This window comes from Sitodiplosis mosellana, unplaced genomic scaffold (genome assembly GCF_009176505.1).
Source record: "Sitodiplosis mosellana isolate CC-2019 unplaced genomic scaffold, AAFC_SMos_1.0 Smas_scaffold_1, whole genome shotgun sequence".
Classification (NCBI taxonomy): domain Eukaryota; kingdom Metazoa; phylum Arthropoda; class Insecta; order Diptera; family Cecidomyiidae; genus Sitodiplosis; species Sitodiplosis mosellana.
In genome coordinates this window covers 22,801,898-22,828,717 of record NW_022595244.1, presented here as the reverse complement: position 1 = coordinate 22,828,717, position 26,820 = coordinate 22,801,898, and the positions used below count along the sequence as shown (strand labels likewise).

Below are 26,820 nucleotides of genomic sequence, written 5' to 3'. Positions count from 1 at the left end.
CTCGAGTTGTTTGTTGTTTCGTTCGTTATTGTTCAGATTAGAGGAATTTTGTGTGTGTTTCTTCTCTTGTTATTTTTAAGTGATCTCAAACGAACGTCACCAAATCGGTGAACGTGTGTGAGATTGTTTGTCCGTCGCGACGGCGTCGATGCTACTACGATCAAAGTGTGGGAACGATGGGGCGGGCGGGCGTTCGAATGAGCGCGTGTGTTTGAATCTTAAGTGGCGACTTTCCAATCCTTATATCACTGTGAAACTGAGCAACCAGTCTCATTCGTGTCAGATTATCGCTCCGAGCAACAAGCAATTCGGCCAACAAACCAACGAGCAACTTAGAGAATTTGTCTACGCGCGCATTTTTTAAACTAGATTTTTTTGTGTTAGCGGCAAAGAGTTTTGAAGTTGTTCCAAAGAAAGAAATTTTAAGGAAAAAGTTAGAAAAATCCAAAAATCCATTCGATTTCATTCCGGTTGAGGAAAAACGGTGAATTAAAGTGGTAATTAAATCGATTTTTTCAAAGAGACAAAGAGAATATAAACTGAACCAGGCCAGAACCAAGTGATTATTTCGAGTTTCGGTGCTAAGGATAATTAGACAAAAGACAAGACAACCAAATTCACATAAATCAAAATGGCAGACGTAGACCATGAACTCAGCGCACTCAGATTCGTTGTGGTAAGACCATTGAAATAAACTAAAAACAAAACACGCACAAAACAAATTAAGGAAACCGTTGAAGAGTGAAGAAAAAAAAGTCGTCACTTCAAAAGTGCTTTCTTTCGTCACAAATCATCTGTTCGAAGATTTCAAATCGGTAAAACGACGGCACAAGCAAATAGCTTGTGTCTTGCGAACGAGAAGACAAAACAAATCAAATTAATTGAATGAGCCGTACGGTTCTTTTGAGCAGGCAGCCAAATGCAATTTCTCGCGCAAAAAAACATCATTTTATGTAACATTATGAGATTGTGCAAATACGCATTGTGTGTGAGGTGAAAAATACGATTTGTAATGTGCATAAATTACATTTGATTGAACGACTTTGGTGTTGGTTGGGTATTTTCAGCTGCGTGCACAAATTGAACGATTCAGTTATTTCGCATTTGTGGAAATAATTTGTTTTTCTTTCAAATTTCGTTGCAATTTTTTCTTCTGCTTCTTCTTCGTTTTGCGTTCGCTTCAAAAATTCATTTCCCTATCGATTTACATTGAATTGGATGTGCATGAATTTGTTTTCCTTTATAATTTTCACAAATCGGGCTCGACATTCTGACTTGATATGGCAGCTGTGCAATAAACTCGGAATTTTTATTACCACCAAAATGTTCATTGCAATTCGATTCGATGGCGCATAACACGTCAAGAATTTGGTTAATATTTTGATTTGAAACGGCGGCGGTGGCGGCGATAGTGGCAGTTTCCCGTTAGGCCATCAGAAATTTCAATGTCAATTCAGTCGTTTCTCATTTGTCTGGGTAAATGAAGTCACAGCGAAATGCGGATGAGAGAATTGTGTCAAAAATGCACGCTGCACGAAAAATCGACTGCTTAAGAGCATCGCTCGAAATGATTGACTTCAGATGCAGATTCGAAGCGCATTCTTGTGCACGTGCCAACAAATGCAAACGACAAAAGAATGAAGACGAAAAAAAAAACTCGGTAGCCTGAGAGACATTTGACTTAACGATTTGTTCGAACCGATCCAAACGAGGGTGCTGATCGAAGTAACGGTGGCAACGTCAATCAATCGCATTTCATGCGCAATAGACATTCATTCGAGTGTAGCATTTGCTACACGAAGCAAACAAACGGCGCGATAATATTGGGCAATTAATTAGCAAAAAAATGACACATTCCATTACTCAGATTTAAATCTAATTAAATCGGCTCCCACACCTAGACTATGACTAATAGCGAAGAAGTGTTGCCGATTGCCAACACCTCTGCACGAGGAAATCTCTCAAGTCGCTCCGCCAGCACACTGCTACTGCTGATGCATTTTTTCTCTCAATGAATTCACCACATTACAGGTGCATTCTAAGTACTAGATTGTTTTTTTTTTCACTTTCTTGCAATTTATTTAAAATATTCAAAAAGACTTGTCGGCATTTCTGCAGAGTTAATTAGATTTGCACAACACTTTCATCTACAACAGAAATTGATATGTTCATGTGACGGATGTAAAACTCATTTCCCTTCAATTATCGAATAATATTTGCTTTTTGCTTTACTTTTAATGAAAAAAATATATAATTAAGTGCAAAACAAAATAGAAGTAGGCACACAGAGACACTTTTGCATTGTTCATTCGAAACACGAATTTGATACCGTTATAATGATATGGATGCAACACATTGCGTTATGTTTATTATTATTGTTGTTGGTGGTTATCGGTCAAATTGAATGCATAATTTATTCACATTTTATTTCTTTCTTTTCATTTCATTTCGCAGTGATTCATTCATTGTCTCGCTTTGTGTATTAAATCTCTCTCTTTCTCTATCCGTTTCTTTTTGTGTTTCACAATGCATCGGTCTACTTGCGATACAATGCAACGAATGAAAACCCAAAACACAAACGCAAAGAAACAGCTTAAGATATCGAGAGCTGACTGAAGACCCTGAAATTATAACATATTACGATAACAATCTATTGAAGTTTCTGTGTCGTAACAGCTGTTGATATTTTTAGATAGACGCTCACTGGCTGTTGAGGTGCCGCTTGATAACACCTCAACTTTTCTCCACCAACAACTTTTTATCTATTGTATAAAATGACGTTTTGAATGGTTCAATTAGAAGAAAATTCCAATTCAATGCAAATTCGTTCACCATATGAAATTTGTGTGTGTGAAATGATGTGACATTTTGATACCAATTTAAATGAAATTATAGGTCGATGGGTCACACTGTAATATGATATATTGAATTGAATCTGTATATAAAAGAAAAAAATATGAAAAGATATATAAATAGACATCCTTTAACTTGGCCAACAACGCATAAAAATTGAAAAATCGAGATAATAAAAGCAAATCGATATTTGTCAAAGGAAATTGCGATGCACTTTGAAATGGTTCGGAGGACACTTGTAAGTTACAAATTGTAACCTATTTTTTCCAAATTGAAAACAATTATTTTCTCGTTTACATTTTTAGAAAACGGAAAAATGGTGTCTTTGCTCCGACTTTCCCTTTTTACAGTTAACGTGACACTATGAACTTTTGTGTGCTTTTTAAACGAACTATGCACATTCTTGCGATGCGATGCACCCACAATTCATAATGCCGTTTTTCTTTCCTCTTCTTCTTCTCCTCTGGGTGTTTGTACAGCTAATGCATAAAAAATTCCATAAATATGAAACTAATTAATAGCACAAAACAGCAGCGAAGAGTTACAAACTCAAAATCGTAAATTTCTCCGCATGTTCATGCCATTGTATTCTTATGTGGATCTCAGCATTTATTTCCACAATAAAAATTTCTCTTTCAGTTTTGATCAGCCACACCGAGATTTTCTCATTTTTAATAAATACCAGCGCATATCTAATAACACTAGTTCGTAAAAATTAATTAACATTATTTAAATAAATGTGTGTATCTTTTGTCTGTGAACAACGACACACACACACATACACAGACTGTAGCCGAAACTAAATGGGAGATTCTCAGACATAGATATCGAAAGTGAATAGCACGGGCTGTGCACGACCGATTCACATGCTGATCAAGTATAATGATGCATACAATAATGTTGCACACTGAAAATCGTTCAGGACGATTTAAAAAATGAACAGATGAAAATTATCAATTGCTTTGCACAACTTGAACAGTACAGCAGCAATTTGAGAGCCCAAATCCAAAAATAAATCGGCATTTGATGTTTCATTGTGTGTCGAAATCGTGCATTTTATGCAGGCCACCTTGAGTGTTCGACTTTGTAGTATTATCGAGACAATTTGTGTTAAAGATAAATCGCAATAAATGACAAAACCATCAAAATCTAGCGAGACTAAACCACTGTTTTTCTGTTCTTTTGAAAATAATTTAGGATGCTCCATTATCATCAAAAGTAGCAATGTTCAACAATGCAGCCAATGGCCACAAGGAATCACAGCTATTGAACCCATTTACAAGCGTGAACGAACGAGGATCGCCACGACCAAAATTCAGCAAAGACGAATATGGAAAGTGAGTGACAATGGAATTTTTTTTCTGAGAGAATTGCAATAAAAACAAAAACGTTGAATAAAAGTAATAAAAAAATGATTTATTCAATTTCAGACCGATAGCTGGCAGTTTGACTGAGGCACGGGGGCAAAAAGCGAATATTCATGTGTTCAGAGAAATGCTCGAATTGTGTCAAATTATCCATTCAGAGGGTTATGCACATAATGAAGACAATCCAAAATTGAAAGTGATTCTTTTTGGCGAACTGTTCAATGTAAGATCAAGTGAATGGTGATGTTTTTAGTTGAATTTTTCTCAACGACATATTATTGTTGGGACATTTTCTGCACAAATCTTTAATTTTACTTACAAAAAAAGTGTAATTTTCCAATTTTCAATTTCGCAAACAGATTTACACATGCATCAATGACAAACTGGTTGGATTGCTGCTGAGAGCCCGAAAGCATAAATTTGTCGATTTCGAGGGTGAAATGCTATTTCAACGTCGGGATGATGATGTACCCATTTTTATGTTGAAAACAACCGATGAAATCAAAGCAATTCTAAATGAGAAAATCGAAGAGGTACGAAGAAGCTCCAGCCCAAATCCACAAGCAACAAGTATTTTGATAAAATAAGCTACAAACAACAACAACAAAGGAAAAAATGTGCAAACATCAACACGATTTACTCAACTTTATTCACATGCAAACATCCCAATTATTAGATGCAAAATACAAAAACACACAACTCTTAAACGAAAATCCAATATTGATAAGGAATTAAAAAAACACAAAAAAATACCATTCGACTCGATACGTTATTCGAATGTTAATATTATCTAATAATTAGATTATTACTGCAATTGAGTTTCTCGTCCAACATTTTTTGTATTTGTATGTGTAACATTTTCCTTTTCTTTTATATTATGATGAATTCATCTTATTAAGTTCATTTCTTTTTCTGTTTTTTTTTCATAAACAATATTACGTTTAATTTTATGTGTAGCAGTAGAAAACTAAGACCAAATAAATCAATGGGAAGTTTAAATTGTTGCGCTTTTTATTCTTGTCATTTCAGCTCTTTGTACAAGGAAATGGTTCTTTCGCCTTTTTCAATTATTTTTTTTTTCGACTATGTAGCAAATTAATTGACACCCATAAAAAAAAGAAAAAACTTATGAGCTCTGTATCCATAACTGTGACGGAAAAAAACTTAGAGCAAAAAAGAGACATAAAGTTGCGAGTAAAAGTGGCACAACTCAGCATTGAGCGGAAAATAGGTTTTTTGCGTTTTTCTCGCTACTGTAACAATATAACAATTGGGTGTCTTCGGCATTATTGTAGAAAATAAAATAAGCCGGGAAATCCCCCTAGAAATATGTCTGTTCAATTGGCGAAGAATTTGCAACTGTCACCAAAATTCTTCATTTAAAATGATGACAATTTTTGACATTGTTACTATTCGAAACAGTAATGAAAATCTGTTGTTATGCAACTTAACCGATTGCCGCTTTGTACCATTTGTATTTGTTTAATCGATGATCATCACACCTATTGACAAAAGGGCTTTTTTCATCTGACCTAAATACCGCGCACAGTAGAAAATAAATTGGATTTATAGTTAAACCATCGTAATATAATGAATCTTTTATTAAACAAATTAGAAATAAAAAACCGTCAATCTTGATTTCCAAAGTATGTCTTTTTATTTTGAACATTTTACATCAATTAACCATTCAGATTACAAGAAAAAAAAGAAGAGATTCAATTTGTGAAACGCGAAAAAGATACGATTTGTTTTAATTTGATGTCATTTACTTTAGGTCTTTGGTGAATACATTGTTGCCGATAAATCGGGATTAGATTCAATTCATTAAGATAATTTAAAAGAGCCTCATAAAGAATCAAAAATGTATTGCTCAAATTAAATATTGTCGAAATTGTTTGTTGTGCGTGATGATGTTCATGATTTTTTGGCCACGACTTCTGAGATGACTTGTGAAACTTCGTCGAAAATTTGGTCAACGTCACGCTCGCCGTTAACCTGTGACAATCAAAATATGATTGAAGTCATTTTTTTAAAGAGAAATTTTTAAATAACAAATTCAATTTTGTCCATAAAAATGAAAACTAAATTGATCGGAACTCACCCGCTTGGTTTGAGTTGGATATTGGATCAAAATTTCGTCGGTGTTCTTGATGAACGTTTCAATACGATTCTTGATGGTAGCTTCATTATCATCAGCACGCTTTTCGACGGATTCAGCGGCGCGTTTCAAAATACGTGATACCATTGTTTCCTATTTTGATCAGAACAATAGAAAAATTGAACATTGCAATTGACAGTTGGCAAACAATAAAATTGTAAAATTACCGGTGTGCATTCGAGCGAAATAATCAAATCCACTGGGGCAATGGTTTTTTCAAAAGCAACACCTTGTGACTTCTCACGTGGATATCTGTTCAAAAATATTTGAATTGGATAATATAAATGGTTTGAATAAAATCATTTGAATAGTAGACATTGTTTACCCGTCAATCAAGAAACCCTTTGATTTGCCGAGAACTTCTTTCATTGCTTTTTGAAGTAAGTCCAAAACTTCTTCGTTTGGAACGAGATCGCCACGTTTCATGATTGCCGCAAGTTCTTTGCCTTTATCCGAGCCAGCGGACACCTCGGCTCTCAACAAATCGCCTGTGCTGAAATGGCTAAATCCGAATTTCTCCACGATTTTGGCGCACTGTGTACCTTTACCGCTTCCTGGTCCACCCAAAATCCAAACAACTGGAACATTGTCACCGCTTGCCTGCGATTTAAAACAAGACAGCATCATTAATCACACGTTGACAGCTCAATGAAATATTGCAACAAAAAAGTATTTGCTTCCGTTTTCGTTAGTTGCCATGGATTTATTTTTACTCAAGCCTATTTGTTTAAGCACTCTAAATTGACTACGTGCACACTGTGTAAATTAGCTGCAGTGAACCAACTTACAAATGGCACTGAAACGGGTTGAAATGTACTTTGTGGAATGTGGTTGTGTTGTGACTTTTGAACTGCCTCACGTTCCATTGCCATTTGATGCAGAGCGAACAACTAGAATGATTTTTCACTCAACGTAAACATAAATATATATGCAATTTGCACAATGAATGCATTCGACTCAGAGCTGCATTCAATTAAAACTAATTGGCATTTTGAGTCAACATTTAGTTAAACTGATCGGTTCCACTCTCTGTTGTAATGAACTCTTGCGATGTTGTAATACATTAGATTGGAGAGATAACGCAGTCGCCTGCTTTTTTCACCGACTCAAAATGACAAATACGAAGGTCATATTTTCATTTGTTCACAATATGTGATTTCGGCGATGTGAATTTTCTGCGGGTGGCAAACGATGCTTCTCACAACTCAGTTTATATTTAGATTATATGGCTACCGAGCACACGACCACCGTCGAATAATATTTTGGCCACTGAACACAATAATATCTATTTTTCTTTCTCTTTTGCAAATAGAATAGCCGCTATTATTCAACGCCAATTCGTTGACATTGAATTTATAGTTTGGCATTCTGAAATTCGCACAAATAAAGCTTCTGACAGTGTAGAATTGTTGCTTTGCAAAAAATATGTTGATTGGTGCATTTGCTCAATTTCTATATAAAATTCTTTTGATAAAAAATACATTTGACCAGAGCTACGGAACACATATTTGTTTAGCAACCATACGAAAAAAAATCGCTGAAAATAGTCCATTCCATCATTCAGTCGTTCCATGCCAAAAATGAATTGTTTAAATAGATAATTTCGGAACTGGGAAATGTTATCGCGGACGATTTCATTTTTCAATCAGAATAATGAACCAAAATTTGATTTTTGTTAAATCAATTACTCATCACATGATTCCACTTAAAATTAATTCCGAATTTAAACTCGATCGAAGTTCACTTTTGTTTGAGAAAGAGAGATAGAGAGACAGAAAGAAAAAAATCACAGAGGAATTGCAAAAAGAGCAACGAAAAAAAATTACTTCCCACTTTCATCCAATCTAATCGATGATTTGCAAATGATGCACTCGCTTTAAACTCACCATGATGATAATGAAAAAGAAATTCTTGTTGAACAGCTGAAGTAATGAATGTATTAAAATCACAGAATGTTTGATCCCTGCAAAGTAACAAAAGCAGTCTCGTGTTATGTCACAAAATCCCAATTCATCTGTGGAAAATAAAAGAGAATCGATTTTTTTTAATGAAAATTACCCACTCCAAGGACACGAGCCGTTGGACGTTGTTACCGAGTTTTTCTTCTAGACCACCGTAGTTTTATAGCCTTACTGATTGACTGTGATATTCATGCCACAACAAACAAAATCGTACTGAAATTATTCACAGCACGCACTATGCCCACAATATCACTCTCTCACACAAAACATACATATATGTATGTTATAGGATCATTTTACATTGGATTTTTCATCAGTTGAAGCACCTACCAACAAATGTCTAGAATACTTTTCATTTCACTCTCGTTCTCTCTTTCAGATTAATGCTTGTGTATCGCAATTCACATGACTTTGTTATGACAGTCGTTTGCACACATGCGCGATAAAGAAAACACTAAAAAGCATAAACAATCCGAATAATATTGAGAATTAGACTACAGCTTGTTTGTGCAATGAGACAAAGATAAGCACGGTTGATTTCGAAAGTTGTGAAATTGAGCACAATTCAACGATACGTTTCACTCAGCTGGTGAGAATATTGCTCACTGTTTGTGTAGTTCGTCACTTTGACAGCAGTTGAAGCGGTAAATTGAAATGTCTGAAATTGAATGGGAATTTTTTGTATTAAATTCATCATGTTTCCTTTATAAAGTGATAAAAATCTGTTTGAAATGTTGGATATTTAAATAAAATCGATTAAATAGCAAAATTTCAATAACAATTCACCATTTCAATGGTTTGTTTACAAACACCAGCAGCATATCAACGAAACGTTGGGACAAGCGTATACTTTCAATCATTGCCGTTGGTGTCGCTCTACAAAAGTGATCCATTTGAAAGAATCATCTATCAAATATGTAACTTTCCTTGAAACACAACCTGCACACACAGAGAGCAGAAAGAAGCAAAGACCGTCAATAATTTACATAGTTCACGTAGTTTGTCTGCGACTGAATTTTGTCCGTGCAATCTGCGAAAAATCTTTGTAAAAACCAATACTTTGCGTTCAAATTGTGTTGTATATAGTAGTTTATTAGAATTAAAGTGATACAAATGTGAAATAGTCGCGCAGCAAATTTCGATCACGAATAAAATTTTGTTGATTTTTTTAATATTAGGAAAAGATCTGAAGTGAATGTGATCGTGTTTCTGTTTTATTTTTTTGTTCCTCTTTCGTTCGCCAAAAAAAAAGAAGATTGTTGCGATTTGCCCTCTTGCCTTTTAAAACACCGTTATGACAATGTTCACATGAACCTATTTATTCGACTCTTCGATTAGTTGCAGAAAAAAAATTTGTTGAAGAAAAAAAAAACTCCATTTGGATTGCATTTGTTTTTAAACTGGTGGGGATTTGACATCAATAATAATTATAACAATTGACATTTGTTGTGTGTTTGAGAATTGATTTGGAATTGTTTTTGCTTTTGTTTATATAGTTGACCAGAAATAAATATCAACTGGGCGTAGGAATGACCGTCATGGCGAAGGTCATTACTAGTGCGGAAATTTGTGAGAATGCAAAAATGGCTCGCGACATGGCTCTGGCCGGTGAGTGAACTGCTGTTCTCTTTTTTAGGCATTTTTTTTTGGCACAATGACACCAAAAAATATGAATTTTTGATTTTACATGCAGGCAACTATGACGGCGCGAGCATTTACTATGAAGCCCTAATTCCGTCATTGCAACGATTCACGGTCAACATCAGCGATCCAATGAGAAAGGGCAAATGGACTATGGTATTGAACTCTATAGAAATATCTTTATTGAACAATCATCCAAACTCATGCAATTTTTTCTGATTTCTAGGTTCAACAACAAATAAATAAGGAATACCAACAGATGAAATCTATTCAAAAGGAGCTAACAGAAATGACGATGGATTTGCACAATGCTCCATTCCGTCGACCGCCCACACGAAGCACAGAAAATGAATACAAAGATCCCGCAGCATGGTTTCGGCCGGATCCAGATGTTTGGGCGCCGCCATTGCATCATGATCCCGATGTGTTTGCACCTCCGATCGACCGGTTTGTGACTTTTTTCCAATCGTAATGAGATGAAACCTTGTACAAATTGAAGAAGATTGCCGATAATCTTTCTACAAAACAGCAATTTGGTAACTGAATAATCCTCCATTTATTTGCTATACAGTCGACCACAACAGCGTCCAAGTTCGAATCGTAAAAACGATAATCGTAAGGGCCCACAGTCCAAATCATCGGCAACTGCAAAAAGTGCGAAAAAAGGAAGCGCTTCAAGTCAACCGAATACAGCCCGAAAGAGACCGACTGCAAATGGAAGCACTGAATCTAGTCAAGCAAAGGATGAGGAACACAAAGATGAAGAGCCAGCCGAAGAGGAAAAGAAATTCGAAGCATCCAATCACATGGAAGGCGACCTTGTTGATATTCTCGGTACATTCATTCATTTGATTATGAGTCTAATCAAATTCCGTGATTTTCGACAAAACTAATCAAGTTCTTTATCCCATCTTTCTCTGTTAGAACGTGATATTTTACAAAAGAATCCAAATATTCACTGGGATGACATTGCTGATTTGACCGAAGCCAAGCGACTGCTTGAAGAGGCCGTTGTGCTGCCCATGTGGATGCCAGACTATTTCAAAGTAACCACACTTCACTCTTTTTAAAAACAATCGTTTCCAAAGCCAAACACAATAAATCAACTGTAATTGCGTTCATAGGGTATTCGACGTCCGTGGAAAGGTGTTTTGATGGTTGGTCCTCCAGGTACTGGTAAAACTATGTTGGCTAAAGCAGTAGCAACCGAATGTGGCACAACATTTTTCAATGTATCATCATCAACGCTGACTTCAAAGTATCGCGGTGAATCCGAGAAAATGGTTCGATTATTGTTTGAAATGGCGCGTTTTTATGCTCCCAGCACAATATTCATCGATGAAATTGATTCGTTGTGTTCGCGTCGTGGTTCCGAATCGGAGCATGAAGCATCTAGACGTGTCAAGTCGGAGCTGCTAGTGCAAATGGACGGGGTTGGTGGTAGTGAGGAAGCGTCCAAAGTTGTGATGGTGTTAGCAGCAACTAATTTTCCATGGGTAACATGAAATTTAAAACTCTCAACTCGTTTTTTATTAGGAAAAATAATCGTAAATTACTTCCATTTGTAACTGTTAGGATATTGATGAAGCGTTGAGACGTCGTCTTGAGAAGCGTATTTATATTCCCTTGCCCAATGATGAAGGTCGCGAAGCGCTGTTGAAAATTAACTTACGTGAGGTAAAATTGGATCCAAGTGTTGACTTGAGAAGTATTTCCCGTAAATTACAAGGCTATTCTGGTGCTGATATAACGAATGTGTGTCGCGATGCAAGTATGATGTCAATGCGACGCAAAATAGCCGGTTTAAAACCGGAACAAATTCGACAGTTGGCCACCGAAGAGGTTGACTTGCCGGTATCCACAACAGATTTCAGCGAAGCCATCAGCAAATGCAATAAAAGTGTGTCCAAACAAGATTTAGAGAAATATGAAAAATGGATGCGGGAATTTGGTTCATCCTGATAACACTCAATCGGCGCATATACACACATTTGAATCAACGGAATCTTTCAATCTATTTAATTCTAACACATCGATCATGTAACAATTTAAGAAACAAACAATAATGCCGCATCAATCACTAACGGTGAACACATTTCCCGTGTGCGTATATTGTAACTGACCAGCCAGTTAACTAATTTCGGAAAAAAATGATCGAAACTGGAATAACCGTTTTATTTTAAATGTCTGAACAACAACAATTGAAACATTTGCTCACTTATAACACGAAAATTTAAAAAAAACAAAACAACTTAAATATCAATTGTACGAAACAACATTCTATTAATTTTAAATTAAAACAAAACATAATTTTAATTCAATCTCCAAATACAAAAATACTAAAAACCAAATCTGAGTGTTATTTATTGACGAAGTTCGGAAATTGACGAATATTTGACGATTTTTTATGATTGTTTTCTTCATATAAGGTAAGTCAAACGGCGTAAATAATATTCATTGGCGCCATTCCGTCTTCAATTTCCATTTTTGTTAAAATTGACCGTGAACGCTGTCGATGTGTCGATTTTATTTACTTTGAATTGGGTTTTCGCATCATAAATTTCCGTATAACAACAAGCCATTTAGAACACTCCTACGGAATCAATTTAAAAAAACAATAATCGAACCCGTACTTGGAAATTTTCGTTTACAAAAATTGATGAAGTAATTTGATCTGGATGATGCGATCAATTTAGAGCAACTTTGACGTTAATATCCGCATGTGATATAAAAATGAGCTGATGAAATATCGCTGATTGTTGATTAAAAAGTTCTGCAATACAATGCAACAGCCAGAATGTTCTGGAATTGCCCGTTTGAATTTCACAATTTCATTATTTTTTGAAGAATTTTTAATTAATTTTTACATTATAAAAATTGGTTGGGAGTTTTGTTTTTTTCATATTTCCATATTTACCTATGAAAAATACATCCTAAACTTATTTCGTCAGTTTAAATGGAATATTTTTCCGTTTAAATCAAATCGCTTCAATTATCACGTAAACAAGCAGGCAATTTCACAAGTTTGTGACATCATCCGTTTCTATCACAGTCCAGAAAGCCCCAGACTCTCGTACACAAGTCATAATTTGACATTTAGATACACAGCGATATGTCCGTGTATTGGTGCAGCTGGTGTACGTGTTAAGCAACACATCAGAATGAGTTTTACATTGAACTGTCATCGTGAACAAAAGAAACGACAGAGCCAATCATACCGTATTCGTGTTTCAGCTTGTTGTGTACGATATTTTTCTTCTTCTTATTCGGTTTGTGTGTATACATTCGAGTATTTTACGTCGTCGCCTGGATATTCTATACAGCACAGCACCGAACATTGAAAGTCACAACAGGAAAATATCAAACGAAACCTGTTACTTAGTTTACATCATGCGAATTTGTTTAGTTTGATTGCGACGACTTCCCAATCTCGTTTAGAAATAATATTTACCTCGTATGGAACAAACGTGAATGCAGTAAAAATTTTAAAATTAAAGTGAAAGTGACATAATGTGTTGCAATCCAAGCATCTGATTGAATAATTTTCGGTGTTTTGTAATTTGACTGTATTCGGACATATTGAAGAGTTTTTTTCGTTGATTTTTCTTTGTGCGAAAAAATTTAAGAAATTGCTCTAATAAATTCCGGAGTTTGTTACACTTTGACACGTAAAGCGAAGAGATATTGCGTTTGTTGTAAAACGTTTAGCCATCTGAAAACAAGGAAGTACACAGTAAAACGTATAGGGAAAAAATGTCTTTGATGACGAGCGAAATTCCGTCTGATAGCGAGACAATGGTGATAACAGAAAGTAATAAACGGAAATTCGATGAAATCGATGCCGTTTTGAAAAAATGTAAACTTGATTCACCAACGACGACCACATTCGCCGACGAACAGTCAAATTCCATACTGACTGATGTGACCGATGACAATGAATCGTCCGATTCATCGGATCATCGCAGCGATAAACCGACGGCATACACAGCAGCAACAGTGCTAGATAATTGTGATAATGAAGAAGAGAAAAAAGAAGCGGAACACGCAGCCATTGTCTGTCCACAGTATGGACAAGTGGTGAATCGGCGAGAGTTCAGACGGGCTGGCCCTTACATTATTGGCCTGAAACTTGGTCATAGTCCAGTTGATAGCATCGTTCAGTATTTGGCCAAAAAGGAAAACACCAACGAATTCGTACAACTAAAGGTAATGTTTTGCATGACGTGTACCTTTTTTGTGTTCTGTTGCTATGCATTTGTATTGGAATTACGAACAAAATGCAAAGTAAACATTGCAACTATTTAGATTGGACTCACGTGCTAAATGTGTCGACACATTAATTCACAGATTTTGATGTTGAACAACAACACATCGAATGAAAAATTGCAACGAGATGAACGCCAGGGGAAAATGCTGTTGCACACGGAATTCTCGCTGCTTTCATTGCTTAAAAATGAAAAAGGTGTCATTCAACACCATGGATTGTTTAGTGTAAGTGAAATTTTGCAAGTGTTTGACTCATCGCAGGCGAAACACGGCTTATTTGTCTTCATCACTATAAAAATGTTTCACACTCACATATGCTAATGACTTTCGGTCAATTGCAGGATATGGCGCATGAAGAGGTATTGCCTGATAATGGCAGTAATAACAATTGTTACACCGGAGCATTGAGAAAACGACTGATTTTAGTGTTAGATTGTGTGACACCGCATGACTTTGAGTGAGTAAACCATAAACAGTATTTCGCAATAAACCACAAAGTAACCAATTCCTATTGTTTCACTCGAATACTTTCAGGCCGCAGTCATCGGCGTATGTGAATTTGCAACAGTACTTAATTCATCGCCGTAAACTAACCGAAATGGAAGCGCTGACAATCTTTTACGAGATTGTTACGGTGGTGGAGAATTTACACAAGCGGAATATCATTCATCGCGACTTGAAACTGGGAAACATTGTGCTCAACAAGTCCACCAATAAAATTACCATCACAAATTTTTGCTTGGGCAAATATTTGCTCAACGAAAATGACCTGTTGTACGATCAAAGAGGCTCACCCGCATACATTTCACCCGATGTGCTTTGCGGTAAACCATACAAGGGCAAACCATCCGATATGTGGGCCCTTGGCGTTGTTCTTTTTATGATGCTCTATCGTCAATTTCCCTTTTTCGAATCCACACCAACGGCACTGTTCAAAAAAATCAAATCGGCTGAATACTTCATTCCAATGTATGTTAGATCAATTTGAACAAAATCATTTTCGGACTTTTTTTATTGCATTTTTTAATTATTTCAACTATTTAAACAGGAATTGTGAAATGTCCAAGGCAACTGAACAAATCATCAAAGGCCTACTTCAATTGAATCCCGAAAAACGATTGACAGCGACACAAGTGCGCGAACATCTGAAAGCCATTATCGATTCGCACAATGGCGTTCGTAATTCCGATCATTTTGTCCCCGAGTTGGAAGTTAACAATGATGAAAGCAGCCATCAGCCGATTTTGCCTGAAATACCCTTCAAAGACAAGTGGAGAAAGGTGAGCATAGAAAATCTCCTTCACCAGTCAATCTGTTTTAAATGGGAAACCGATACAGTTGCTTCAATTTTATTGCAACGAAAATATGTAGTGATTCATTCCTTTAAAATAGTCAATTTTTATAATCTCAATCAATTTTAATCCACAGACACTTTCCTACAACGCAAACGATCAGGTTGTGCCAACGATGTCAGCATCAAATCCGGTTCCAATACCTGCATCACGAAAACGTAGACGATCCACCGATAAGCTGTTGAATGAAATATCACAACGTGGAATTTCGGTGCAGCATGTGGCAAATGATGCGAGACAGTTGAATGCCAATGACATCGGTCAGCTTCAACACATCCTCCGTTCGCATCGTAGTCGATTAGGTCAATTGGCATTCCGACAGTCCTTGCGAACAACAGCAGCCGCACATCTTCCGCCAACTGCAAATGCCGCAGACGATCGGAATCGGTCATCGGCCATGTCTGCCCTTCTTCGCCATTTGCCCAACATTCAAATCCCCCAAAATAACACCGACAACGACCGGTCATCAAACCGAATCATTTCGCCCAGTATTCCTCGTGTTGAGAGATCGCCACAGCAAACAACGAACGGATCGAATTGGCAGTTTCTACGAGTTGGCAACACAGCGCTGACTGAATTGTATCGATGCGCGGTGGCATCACGAAGTCAGCAAACATCTGATGCTAGTCGTCAAAATGATCAAGTGCGTTTGATTCGTCGTGTACGAAGAGCTCGCCCAAGCACCAACAACCAAGGTGGCCGATAACCAAAGAACCATAATGGTTGAAATCATTAAACCATTTATCACTTAGTTAATTATCATATACGAAATGATTCAAGCCGATTTTTCCATTGCTCACATTAGCTTTACATCATCTAATTTGTATTAACGTTGCATTACACGTTTTTTACTATTAAAATACCCTACGTATTGAATCATGAATTTATGTCGTCATTCTAAATTTATGGTTTTTTTTAGACCAATTTGCTCAAGAGATCAGACTGATTGCTTTTGATTCCGAATTTCGTGTAGTTACAATTTTGTTATTTTATCGAACAATTCGATCACCTTTTTTTTCTCAGAATAAATTATATACAAAATCTAAAAAAAGGTGTCTGTTGTTTTCCTTTCAATTGCTGTGGTTATGAACGGAGCGTGAGCGGATGGACATACTGCTTCGTACTGAATGACCCAAGATGAAAACGGAATTGTCGTCATTTGTATTGTCGTCTGATTGCGCCGACAAGGGTGATCGTGTAAATTCATTATTGGAAAATAGAAAAAAAAAAATGAAAAAAACCAACATGAAAAATCGCTCCAATCTTTTCAGTAGACTTGTGCGATTTATAACTTGACACAAACTTACGATCGTTGGAGTGAAAATAAAGAAGAAAAGCGCGCAGAACATTCACAACAGCTTCACCGTGTATATGATGCGAAAAGATACACATATTCGAGTGTAACAAACGAAGAAATGAGACGCGGTTCGAAGTTCGAAACATGTTTGTCAAAGCGCAACGACGTATTCTCCAGGCCAGTGGATCCTAAAAATAGTTTCGCCGTTTCGTTTGTTGTTTTTCTGTGGCGTAAGACACAACGACAGAGCAGCAGCAAAAAAACACAGAAACATTTCGTCGTGGATTTGTATTTTTATTTTTGAAATGTGACTCTGTTATTTCGTACATATTTTCGAAAATAGAAAAGGTGTCCAAAACCATTACTCAATTCAAAATCATTATGGAATATTTTTCAGTAAGCGAGAAATAACAACAACGAAACAAAATTCTTTTGCGCACCCACAGATTTTTTGCTGCGTAGATTTTCTAAGTTTGATACACTATTCTGTGCTCAAGTTCAATTAATTTCGCAAAAAATTGGCCAAATGAATCTAATTAGTTATGTAATTTGGTGTTTGGCAAATTGAGTTCATCGGAATCGATATGAAAAAATGATTTATATGCTTATTTTCAGCTTTTTTTTGCTTGGATGCTCAAAGCACCCAACTGCATTTTTCCACAATATTTTTTTTTCAAATGACTTGCCGCGATCGCTTTGAAAATGTAAGAAGAAAAACGAATGAGACAATCGCGGACAGAAGAGTGACTCGTTGGCATTTTAAATAGATTCCAATGGTGAAGGGAACATGCATATTTTGGACGCCAGAATTGTTTGGCATTGCTCTAGAAAAGCTCTCTCATTAAAATGGGCTACAAAAAGGCGCAAGTATACTATGAAAAAACAAACACGATAAATGATTAAAAACAGCCTACTTATTTTCAATGTTCGTCGCCAGGACGATCCAAAATTCACGCCAAATTGCCAACGACGAAAATCGCTTCTTAACACACGCGAGCCACATTTCTTGGACACTCGCTCTCATTTTCTTCGCGCATGTTTTTTCCCGTACACATTTTAATAAGATTTAATCGCTTTACCATTTCCGAATGGGCCCGCTTAGTCGATTCACACGGTATTTCTTTCTTCATCCATTTCAACGTCGGTTGCTTGTTTTCCTTTTTGTCATCGTCTAAAATTTTCATATCTTGCATTCAAATATACGAACAGCCAGGCCAGCGAAAAACTGAATAATTTTTCGAATTTTTGCGTCGCACTTGAATCCGTTGGCGGGGCCGTTGTGTGTTCCAAAATAACGTGTTTTTTCGTCTGTATTTATTTATTATTGCGCGCACTGCTTGCACCGTTGAAATCCGATGTTTGTGTATTATTCCATGTGCAATTAAATCATAAAATCCATGTTACAGCCGCCCAAATAAACATCAGCAACACACGTTACGCGCGCGCGCGTTTGAGAGACGAGACGATCACAAAACAACAACCACAGCAATCGCAAATGCAACACCAACCAAATGGAAGACCGCAAATAGATGCACGCTGCAGATTTAAATTAGAAAATTATGAAAAGTTTCTTGGCACGAGAAAATGTCCACGGAAATTTATTTATTTGGTTCGATACATTTCCAACGGCGAATTGTGAGTGAGTCCAATCGCACACGACGTTGTGCGCGCGCACACAATCCACATATCCCGCCCGACATACGCACTCTCACAATTTTCAGTTTACACATTTTGCACCATTTGTATTTTTCGTTCATTTTTGGAATAAGACGGTTTCAGACGATGTTAATTATTATTAGTGCCATTGCAATGGGACACGCATTTCAAAAGTCAATTAATCGCGTCCAGCTACGGGCTTGAATTATGAGTTGTTGATTATGATAATAACGGCTGACTCGTAATAAACAGACGCAAATATCTTCATCGCAGTGGAAAAGCCATTCCGTGTGCACTATTTGCATGGCGGGGATTTTGCGACAATTCACGCTATGTCTCGATGCGGCAAAATTCAGTCGAGCGAACAATTTGTGAAAAGGTCTGACGTTTTTCTTGGACACATACTTGCAAGTGCATAGCGATGCGATGCCGTTCAATGAGACACAATAAAAAGGCCGTTAGGACTATACAAGCTACTGCAGATTCTTGATTAGATGCCAAAACCCGAAACATATTATATCACGTCATTTTCGTGAAGCGGAATCGATAAATTCTGAAGACGTGCTAATATTTTTTGGGCAATGAATTCGACCGTGTCGTGAATTTGAAAGCCCTTAATGCGATCAATGCTCCTCTCGGATACGATTACGAATATAAAAAAAAACACCTCACACCGAATGGCTTACATTGATTTAGTTAGAACAATTCGATTCAATTGTCAGTTGAGTGTGTTTGTGCGATCGCACGAGAGCTTACTCACTTTAAGCTTTGGCTAGGTAAGACGTATTACGTATCCGAAAAAATGATTTGGTGGTGTAACAATTGTACGTTTTAACTTGTTTTCCATTCTCTTTTTTCCGGCCAACCGAACATTTTTAGAATCAATGTTTGACTGGCTTTTTCTATTCCCCTCCAAAATACATCATCGTCGTCGTTTTCATCATCGCTATCTGTAGATATACAGTGGGTTCACATGAGCGATTTTTCACGAAATATAGATCAATTCAGCCTGCAAGGCACAAACACACACATACAACACTAAGCAAACACCAAACCGATTGCGTCGAAAGCATTCCCGAATATCTCGTTTTACATACGATCGATTGTGAAAATCTTCACAAAAATAAATTGCATTTCTAAGCAGCCAGTGAACAACTAGCTGTGTGTCGGTCGATCGGTGTGTTGTAGTTTTTCCGTCTCTGCCTTCGACCACATAGAAATGTGTCGTTTAGAAGATAAAAAAGGCTAAACACGGGAACATCGTAGCCGCCACGATATATATTCTCTCGAATACAAGAAAAGTCGTCGTCGTAGCACAGCCACCGATTGTGTTCACACAATAAAAGACAATCGATGTCAAGTAACAAACAGTCGTATTCTTGAGTTCATCATCAGCGCACGTCAATCACGCTGCCAATTGGAACGCATAGTTCGGTAACTCTCTCGCTTCTCTATCTTTCTCTCGTCGATTCTTCTATATTATTTAAGCGAATATTTTTGTAACGAATTTGGATTCAAATCAACGAAGCGGCCGCTAATTTGTCTTTTTTTTTGGATTAAAATCGATCTGTATTGATTTATCAGCGTAGTCTCAACGATTAAAAGAAGGATACTACTTTAAGGATTATCCAGCCTCAACATAACTCATCGACATTTTTTTTTCATCAATCGACTTTTTCTCAGGTGCGCTCAATTTAACTAAATGCAACAATCAAGAAAAAAAAGAATTCAATCGTATATAAAAGAGAAAAAAAATGTCGACCTGTTACATCAAAATTGTTTTTTTTTTTGTTCGTGTGTGATTTTTCAATCGTTCAAACGTGATTGTACGAAAATTTAGTGCCTGTTTATTTATATACACTGTTTACGCATAATGTGTGTGTGTGTGCTTGTCTCACAAATCCGAAATAGAGAGTGAGATATAGATACAGAAACAGAAACAGAAACCATTCTGCTCCAGGTCACTTAAAATACATACCGAAATAGTTTGCGCGCGCGACTTGTGTGCATGTGATATATAGTAGACTGAAAGGAGAAGACAGAACAAAAAACACACTAAAGTTGATAAAAAAGAAAATAAGACGAAGAATCTCACCAGAGAATCTGATGACGTGCGTTAGGGAACAGGAGACGTACAGTACATATTCACTGACAGATGGACTCAGACAGAAGAGATCTCGTAATTAACTCTTTTATTTTGCTGATGTAAGCGTGCGTTCGGTGTCGAATGGAATGGTGTTATTTGCTCTGTGTGTGTATGTGTATGGAAACCTCAATAGATGAACCACAAGATCAGGCGAACGGAAAAGAGACAACGGCAATAAATGCGCACATCTCTAGCCAGAAAAATAAACCATTCAAAGCATGCTCCTTTTATTCCTCATTTTGCGTCTACAAATTATTTTCAACTCCATATTGGAGAGACGACGCGCGCGCGCGCGTCATTCACGTCAGACGAGCTCCGAGCATTGAGTCTCTCTCTCCATTAAGCAACTGCGATGAGTTTATCATAACACAGAGCATTAAAATTATTTCTCGTGTTTCGGTCTTCACTCCGATCACGCGCCACGGTGTGTTTTTTTTCTCTCGACTTCTCTTTTCATGTTTATTATTATCCAAATGTACAATGTATATGATTTTCGGGTGTTTTTCCTCTTCTGCGATTCCCGTTGTTGAGCAGCAGTGTCAGTGTTCGAATTTTTCTACATTTTGCCAATTCCGCGTATTTTATATTCTCCAGGTCTGTGTCTACTAAAAATAGTTTAGCCGGCGTAGTTCAATATCTCCTCGTCGCGAGTGAACCAGAACAGAACAAAAAACAAAATAGATAGAAAGTCAGATATAGGGAAATAAAAATAAAACAAGAGAAACGATCACGTCTTGCTGGTGAAAATGTGTGGAGGAAAAAAGAAAATCAGAATTGCTCCAATAAAATTTTCTTATTTATTTGGTTAGCAACTTAATTACGTTAATTTCTTTTTTGCTTTCGTCTTCACTGTGAATCAATTCACTTATTTTTTTTCTCTTTCTCTCGTTCTGATTTTTCTTGTGTGTGCTTCGTTTCATCAACATTTTCTGAACACCGATTGCCGTTTAATGCCATTGAGCTTTCGCAATCGAGCGAGGGAGATAGAATATGCAACAAAAAGAAAAGAAGGGAGAATGAAAAATATTTGTCCTTTGCAACGATAATACAATATCAATTTGTATTTTGTATCTCGCCAGCGACACAGTGCCAATGATAAAAATATGTATAATAATGTGTTTGTATGAAAGTTCTATTTAAAGTTAAATTGCTTGGTTGGTTGTTGTTTTTTTTTCCTTGCTGTAATGGACATGAACTAAAAGTGCTGGCGAGAGGAGCGATTACATTTGCGCCGAAATAGAGCGATCAGCATAGGCGCTGAATGAGAATAAATAAGACAATACTAGTGTTTCTGGCATGGACGTAATGTGTGTGTATACGAATCGAGTTGTTTTTCCGTTAGCGCGTTTCAATGTGTCCTCACACGAAGACACCAAGCTGAAGTGCAGGCTGCTGCTGCTGCTGCCTCCGCTGTCGTCCTCTTCTCTTTTTTTTCGTCCGTTTACTTCGGACACCGAGCGACACGAGGCAGTCCGACTCTCTCTCTCTTTCCCCTCTCTCTCTTCCCTTTCTCTCTCTCTCTCGCTCAACACAATGTACTTGTACATTGTACACACATACTACATGTACACATAATGATCCATTCGTAAAAAAATAGATTCACATGAAAAACAATTCATGTTGTAACGGTTTCTGATTTTTTCCCTCTGTAATTGAAAAAAGTCTTGTGTCTAAATATAGCGGGCCAAACGTGCGTAGTACATTCTTTTTTCTCCTCGCTTAGCAATTTGCATTCAGTTTTTTCTTCTCATTCTCTTTCTCTCTCTCTCACTCGGGTGTTTAGCTTTGTTTATCTGGTATTCTGATCGGTGAGTTTGTCACTATGCTGGTGAGTTTCAATTTTCAAATTGCCCACTTTGCGCGCGCTTCATCACATTTGCCCGTCGCATCAAATTTTCATGCATTGTATGATCCCGATTTTCCCTTTGATTTGTCATCGTCTGTTTTCCCTGCCGCTCCTCATATTCTGTTCACCGTTTTACGTGCATATCGATGGCACAATTTATTCAACAAACATATTCAAAAGCAGCGACAACAAGTGTCATGAAAAGAAAAAAAAATGCATGGCATGTGAAATGCATATTTGCAGCCGTTTTTTTCTCTCTCTCTCTCCTTTCAAACGATGTAGTCAAAACAAAGCGCTGAAGTGTTATTGATGTTGCTTGTATGCCGAACGAAAAATGAGTGGAGATTTTTATTGGGCATGATTTATTTGGATTGGTGGCAGACATGTGTTACATTACGAGCGTGTGATGATTAATTTACTGCAATATTCGCATGAAACGGCCATACGCGACATGCACATCACACACAAGCCCAGCAGCAGCAGCAGCAGCAGCAGTAGCGGCGGCGGCGGTGACGGCAGCATCGTTCGGAGGATCGCGATGGAGTGCTCGGGTGACGAGCTGGCGAATGGGCAATCGCTCGTTTTGCGTTGCTTAGAAAATGAATAGATTCGGTGCTGCTCATTCGCACTTGCATATATTTCAGGCGAGGCACTTTATCAATTGAATTGCCGAAACTGTAAATTATTCGTCAAACCATGAACACATGACTGACGGTGTTGTTTATGCATTTGCAGTGATATAAAAATAACGACTGTACCTTTTTGCGCCGCGCAAATAGCCAGTTGTGTGAATGTGTAAAAATATCTAGCAAGTTTAGACGATTTGGAAATTGCATTAATCACACATTTCACAGAGAGAGGCACACTGTGTCTCCTAGTTCAGAGCTGTCCCCTTCTCGCTTGCGCTCGCACCATGAACAATCGCGCCCAAATTTCGCACACTTCGTGTACTTCTAATTGAATGTTAACCCATTAACGATGATCGATCGATCAACCGATCGATTATTTCATTGAGAACAATGTATATGGTGACAAGCATGGTTGAATGCAATATAAAATTGACTGGATAGATTGGACTGAATTGTGCTAAACCCTTTTTATTGCTTTGTTTCGTTGATAAGAAACATTCCTAGTTCAATTTTCGAAATGTGTCCCTTTGACGTACTGTGTATTTTAATTTTAATTTTTTTTTGTGTGGCAAAATTGCGAAATCAAAATGGCAAACAAGAGTTAAGAAAACATAATGGTCTTGAGCAATTGAATTGCTGGTTTTCGTGAGCGAGCGCATAATGTGCTCAAGCTATTGTTACGAATTTTCGAATTAAAAATAAAATTTTCGTTCTATGATTTGCCTTGCTCCTTCCCAATAAAACATTCCGTCTTCTTTCATTTTGTTTTTTTTTTCCTCGTTAAAGCTGTCCTGTCTCGCTCTCTCCACCGCTCAGCCGGTGATCATTTGCACGATCTTGTGTCCGCGTTTACGGATACTGAATGTATTTGTTTGTTTGTTGCTGTTTTGTATTTTCGATGCGCGCGCGAATGCTCGAATTCCTGACTTTGTCACAGTAAGAAAAAAGTGTTTGATTGACCAAAATTTCTGGGCACATCACCGTTTGCGAATTACGAAATAAAGGACAAACAAGAGAGAAAAACTGCACACAATGACAATACAGTGTGTATTAGGCTCTGAGTTATTGGATTAGAAGGAAAAAGAAAATACGGAGTAAAAACTTCACCTTGTTTCAAAATAAAAATAGACGTTGGATTTTCGGTCTAATGAATTGACTAGATCGAATTTCTTTTCAATTGTGTGCTGCTGGTCTAACTGAAGTTCTCAATTATTTTTTTTCTCTTCTCGTGTATTACTTGTTACAGATAAGGGCGCTCTTCCAATCGTGTGACCGTGATTCAAAATTTTCGTTCAATTTCAAAGAAGCTTCATAAAGACTGAACACGCGTACAAGTGATAGAAAAAATACACCGTGAAAAAGAAGAAGATGAACCACTTGTCAACGCAGCAATCATCACCTACACCGCCGAATCTAACACAACAATTCTGCCTGAGATGGCACAATCACCAGGTGAGTTGTTTTGACACGGAATAAACGGTGAATCTCATGTTCGATGTGCGGAGTTTTTTTTTTTCGCTTAATCACTCCAATTTAAAGAAGATGAACTACGTTCGAACGAGTGTTTTTCGATACGAAGTAAATGAATTCAAATTACGTGGGCATTTGAAATGTCTGAAACGGATTTATAGTGCAGTTTCCAAGTGAATAATATCGGTCGACACGTTCGAGTACCGTTTGATATTTGGACAGTTATGCGAACGCGGTGAATACATACGGCAATGCCATCAATCGTCAAATAGCACGTAAATTATGTCAATTAAGTGTGAAAAAACAATGATAATGCCATTTTGGCTGTTTTTCAACTCATTCGCGGTGGATTGGATAAATAGTCAGAAACTTAATTGAATTTTATCGACAGACGGTATCGAAAATATCTCATTTTAATTAAATACACGATTTTTTTTCTTCTGACGAACTGTAAACTAGACTTGAAACAACACAATCTGGAGCGAATTGCGTACGTGCGCATCAATCATTCCAATTACGATCGTAATGTTTTCGTTTTTTTTCTTTTCTCTCCTCTTCTTTTTGTTTTTTTCAATTAAAGACAAGTCTATTAACATCATTACCTCTGCTGTTGGATCAATCACATTTAACGGATGTTACTCTGTCGGCCGAAGGGCGTACAGTTCGAGCACATCGTGTCGTATTGAGTGCATGTAGCTCATTCTTTTCAGAGTTATTTCGCACACTCGACGCACCATTTCACCCGGTGATTGTGATTCCTGGCGCTTCATTTGGTTCGATCGTCGCATTGCTCACCTTTATGTATTCGGGCGAAGTAAATGTTTTCGAAGAACAAATCTCTACGTTGCTATCACTAGCCGAAACGCTCGGCATCAAAGGATTGGCTGATATCAATGGGGTGAGAGATTTTTACGCTGTTTTACATGTTTTCTGCACTCATTTGGACTTGATCCAATTTTTCGTCATTTTTTAAAATTAAATAATTTTATTTAAATAGTTGAACATTATTACATGTCATAATTTAAATTCTTTTCATTGTTTTACATTCATCATGTCACAAAAAGAATGCAGTTTTAAGAGCAAAATTTCATTAATCATAACATTTCATTTTGTCCATAATAGAAAAATCAATCGACCGACAATGAATCAAGCACAAAACAATCACAAACTCCACCACCGGCTGCAGTATCTCCCGCTTCACCATCACCACCGGCCAATTCGCCAACGAAATTTTCGTTGCCTCTGGAAAGTATGTTGGCAAAAACATTTCAGCTCTGTCCATCGATGTTGGCAAACCCGTTGAATCTGTCACCGACCGCAATTAGCCGAAGCGCGGAGCTCTTTTCACGTTACCAAAATCAATGTCGATTTAATCAACTGGAGCATAAAACGCAAGAGTCGATGCCATTTGATGAAAATGGCAATTCAAAGACATTTTTGAATATTGAGACGAAAGGGCGAAAATCCAAACTGGCAGACACACGGAAAATTGATAAGATTGCTGAAAATTTGAGATCGTCGTCAAAAGATCGGGCTCTATCGGTCGAACAGCATGATCATTTGAATAAGCTTCCATTGGTACCACAGAATCTATCGCTGCCGATGCCGTTGGATATGAAAACTGTTGCCAGTTTTAATGCAATGCCGAATCGTTTCGGAGCGATGCCTCTTGGCAATGGCGATGATTTGAAAGGAACAAAAGATTGCATGACCAATTTGGGTGATACACCCGATACTGGTGCATTAAAAAAGAGCCTAACACCAACAACAACAGCAACAACACCGGCCGCTTGTTCTTTGAACCCAAAACAAGCCAATTCCAAATTGTACGCGACCTGCTTCATATGTCACAAGCAACTCAGCAATCAATATAACTTACGAGTTCATCTGGAAACACATCAAAATGTCAGGTATGGGAAAAGAAGGCTTTTGATAATGAACTTTGTCATAATGTGTTGTTTTCATTTGCAGATACGCTTGCAGTGTTTGTTCACATGTATCACGCAGCAAGGATGCTCTGCGAAAGCATGTCTCTTATCGACACCCAGGTGCACCGAGTCCTTGTGATGAATCGAAGCGCAAACGAGCCCGAAACTCCATATCCGTGGCAATGATGCAATCTCAAATGCAACAACAACAACAACAACAACAACAACAACAACAACAACAACAACAACA

The 26,820-nt window shown here is 37.3% G+C and overlaps 5 protein-coding genes across 16 annotated transcripts in view; 4 read left to right on the top strand and 1 right to left on the bottom strand.

Annotated features, from left to right (window-relative positions):
- Positions 1-240: 240 nt before the first annotated feature.
- LOC129576635 (actin-binding Rho-activating protein) lies at positions 241-5,219 on the top strand. Of its 2 annotated transcripts, none has more exons than XM_055461984.1 (4): positions 241-676; positions 4,051-4,190; positions 4,284-4,443; positions 4,580-5,219. In XM_055461984.1, the coding sequence occupies exons 1-4, from the start codon at positions 632-634 to the stop codon at positions 4,805-4,807; spliced, it is 573 nt and encodes a 190-aa protein (XP_055317959.1). In that variant the 5' UTR covers positions 241-631; the 3' UTR covers positions 4,808-5,219. The 2 variants fall into 2 exon arrangements, with proteins under 2 accessions (XP_055317959.1, XP_055317968.1); XM_055461993.1 differs by having other exon boundaries at positions 253-497.
- Positions 5,220-5,854: 635 nt separating this feature from the next.
- On the bottom strand, positions 5,855-12,990 carry LOC129576605 (adenylate kinase isoenzyme 1). Of its 7 annotated transcripts, none has more exons than XM_055461941.1 (7): positions 12,898-12,990; positions 8,441-8,997; positions 8,265-8,341; positions 6,704-6,978; positions 6,546-6,630; positions 6,322-6,471; positions 5,855-6,215 (listed from the first exon to the last, which is right to left on the bottom strand). In XM_055461941.1, the coding sequence occupies exons 3-7, from the start codon at positions 8,265-8,267 to the stop codon at positions 6,135-6,137; spliced, it is 594 nt and encodes a 197-aa protein (XP_055317916.1). In that variant the 5' UTR covers positions 8,268-8,341; positions 8,441-8,997; positions 12,898-12,990; the 3' UTR covers positions 5,855-6,134. The 7 variants fall into 7 exon arrangements, with proteins under 7 accessions (XP_055317916.1, XP_055317907.1, XP_055317889.1 ...); XM_055461932.1 differs by lacking the exon at positions 12,898-12,990 and adding an exon at positions 9,126-9,229; XM_055461914.1 differs by lacking the exon at positions 12,898-12,990 and adding an exon at positions 7,167-7,268 and having other exon boundaries at positions 8,437-8,826.
- LOC129576593 (katanin p60 ATPase-containing subunit A-like 1) lies at positions 9,720-12,331 on the top strand. The gene is made up of 8 exons (XM_055461877.1): positions 9,720-9,742; positions 9,836-9,947; positions 10,033-10,136; positions 10,207-10,427; positions 10,552-10,814; positions 10,905-11,026; positions 11,105-11,476; positions 11,556-12,331. The coding sequence occupies exons 2-8, from the start codon at positions 9,869-9,871 to the stop codon at positions 11,940-11,942; spliced, it is 1,548 nt and encodes a 515-aa protein (XP_055317852.1). The 5' UTR covers positions 9,720-9,742; positions 9,836-9,868; the 3' UTR covers positions 11,943-12,331.
- Positions 12,991-13,078: 88 nt separating the features above from the next.
- Positions 13,079-16,649, top strand: LOC129576567 (uncharacterized). Its single transcript, XM_055461815.1, has 6 exons — positions 13,079-14,186; positions 14,328-14,471; positions 14,588-14,703; positions 14,781-15,215; positions 15,295-15,526; positions 15,675-16,649. Exons 1-6 carry the CDS (start codon positions 13,734-13,736, stop codon positions 16,302-16,304), a joined length of 2,010 nt encoding a protein of 669 aa, XP_055317790.1. The 5' UTR covers positions 13,079-13,733; the 3' UTR covers positions 16,305-16,649.
- Positions 16,650-19,251: 2,602 nt separating this feature from the next.
- The window catches only part of LOC129576574 (serine/threonine-protein kinase pakD-like), an 8,889-nt gene continuing 1,320 nt past the window's right edge, over positions 19,252-26,820 (top strand). The window contains exons 1-6 of one of the 5 annotated variants that reach the window (XM_055461837.1): positions 19,698-19,985; positions 20,141-20,234; positions 24,419-24,624; positions 25,223-25,540; positions 25,765-26,552; positions 26,614-26,820. The exon at positions 26,614-26,820 is cut by the window's right edge and continues 1,320 nt beyond it. In XM_055461837.1, the coding sequence (XP_055317812.1) occupies positions 24,541-24,624; positions 25,223-25,540; positions 25,765-26,552; positions 26,614-26,820 (1,397 nt within the window). In that variant the 5' untranslated portion in view covers positions 19,698-19,985; positions 20,141-20,234; positions 24,419-24,540. Of the gene's footprint in view, positions 19,328-19,697; positions 20,235-22,480; positions 22,526-24,418; positions 24,625-25,222; positions 25,541-25,764; positions 26,553-26,613 lie in introns of those variants that run through there. The other 4 variants (XM_055461860.1, XM_055461846.1, XM_055461830.1 and 1 more) reach the window with 4 other exon arrangements.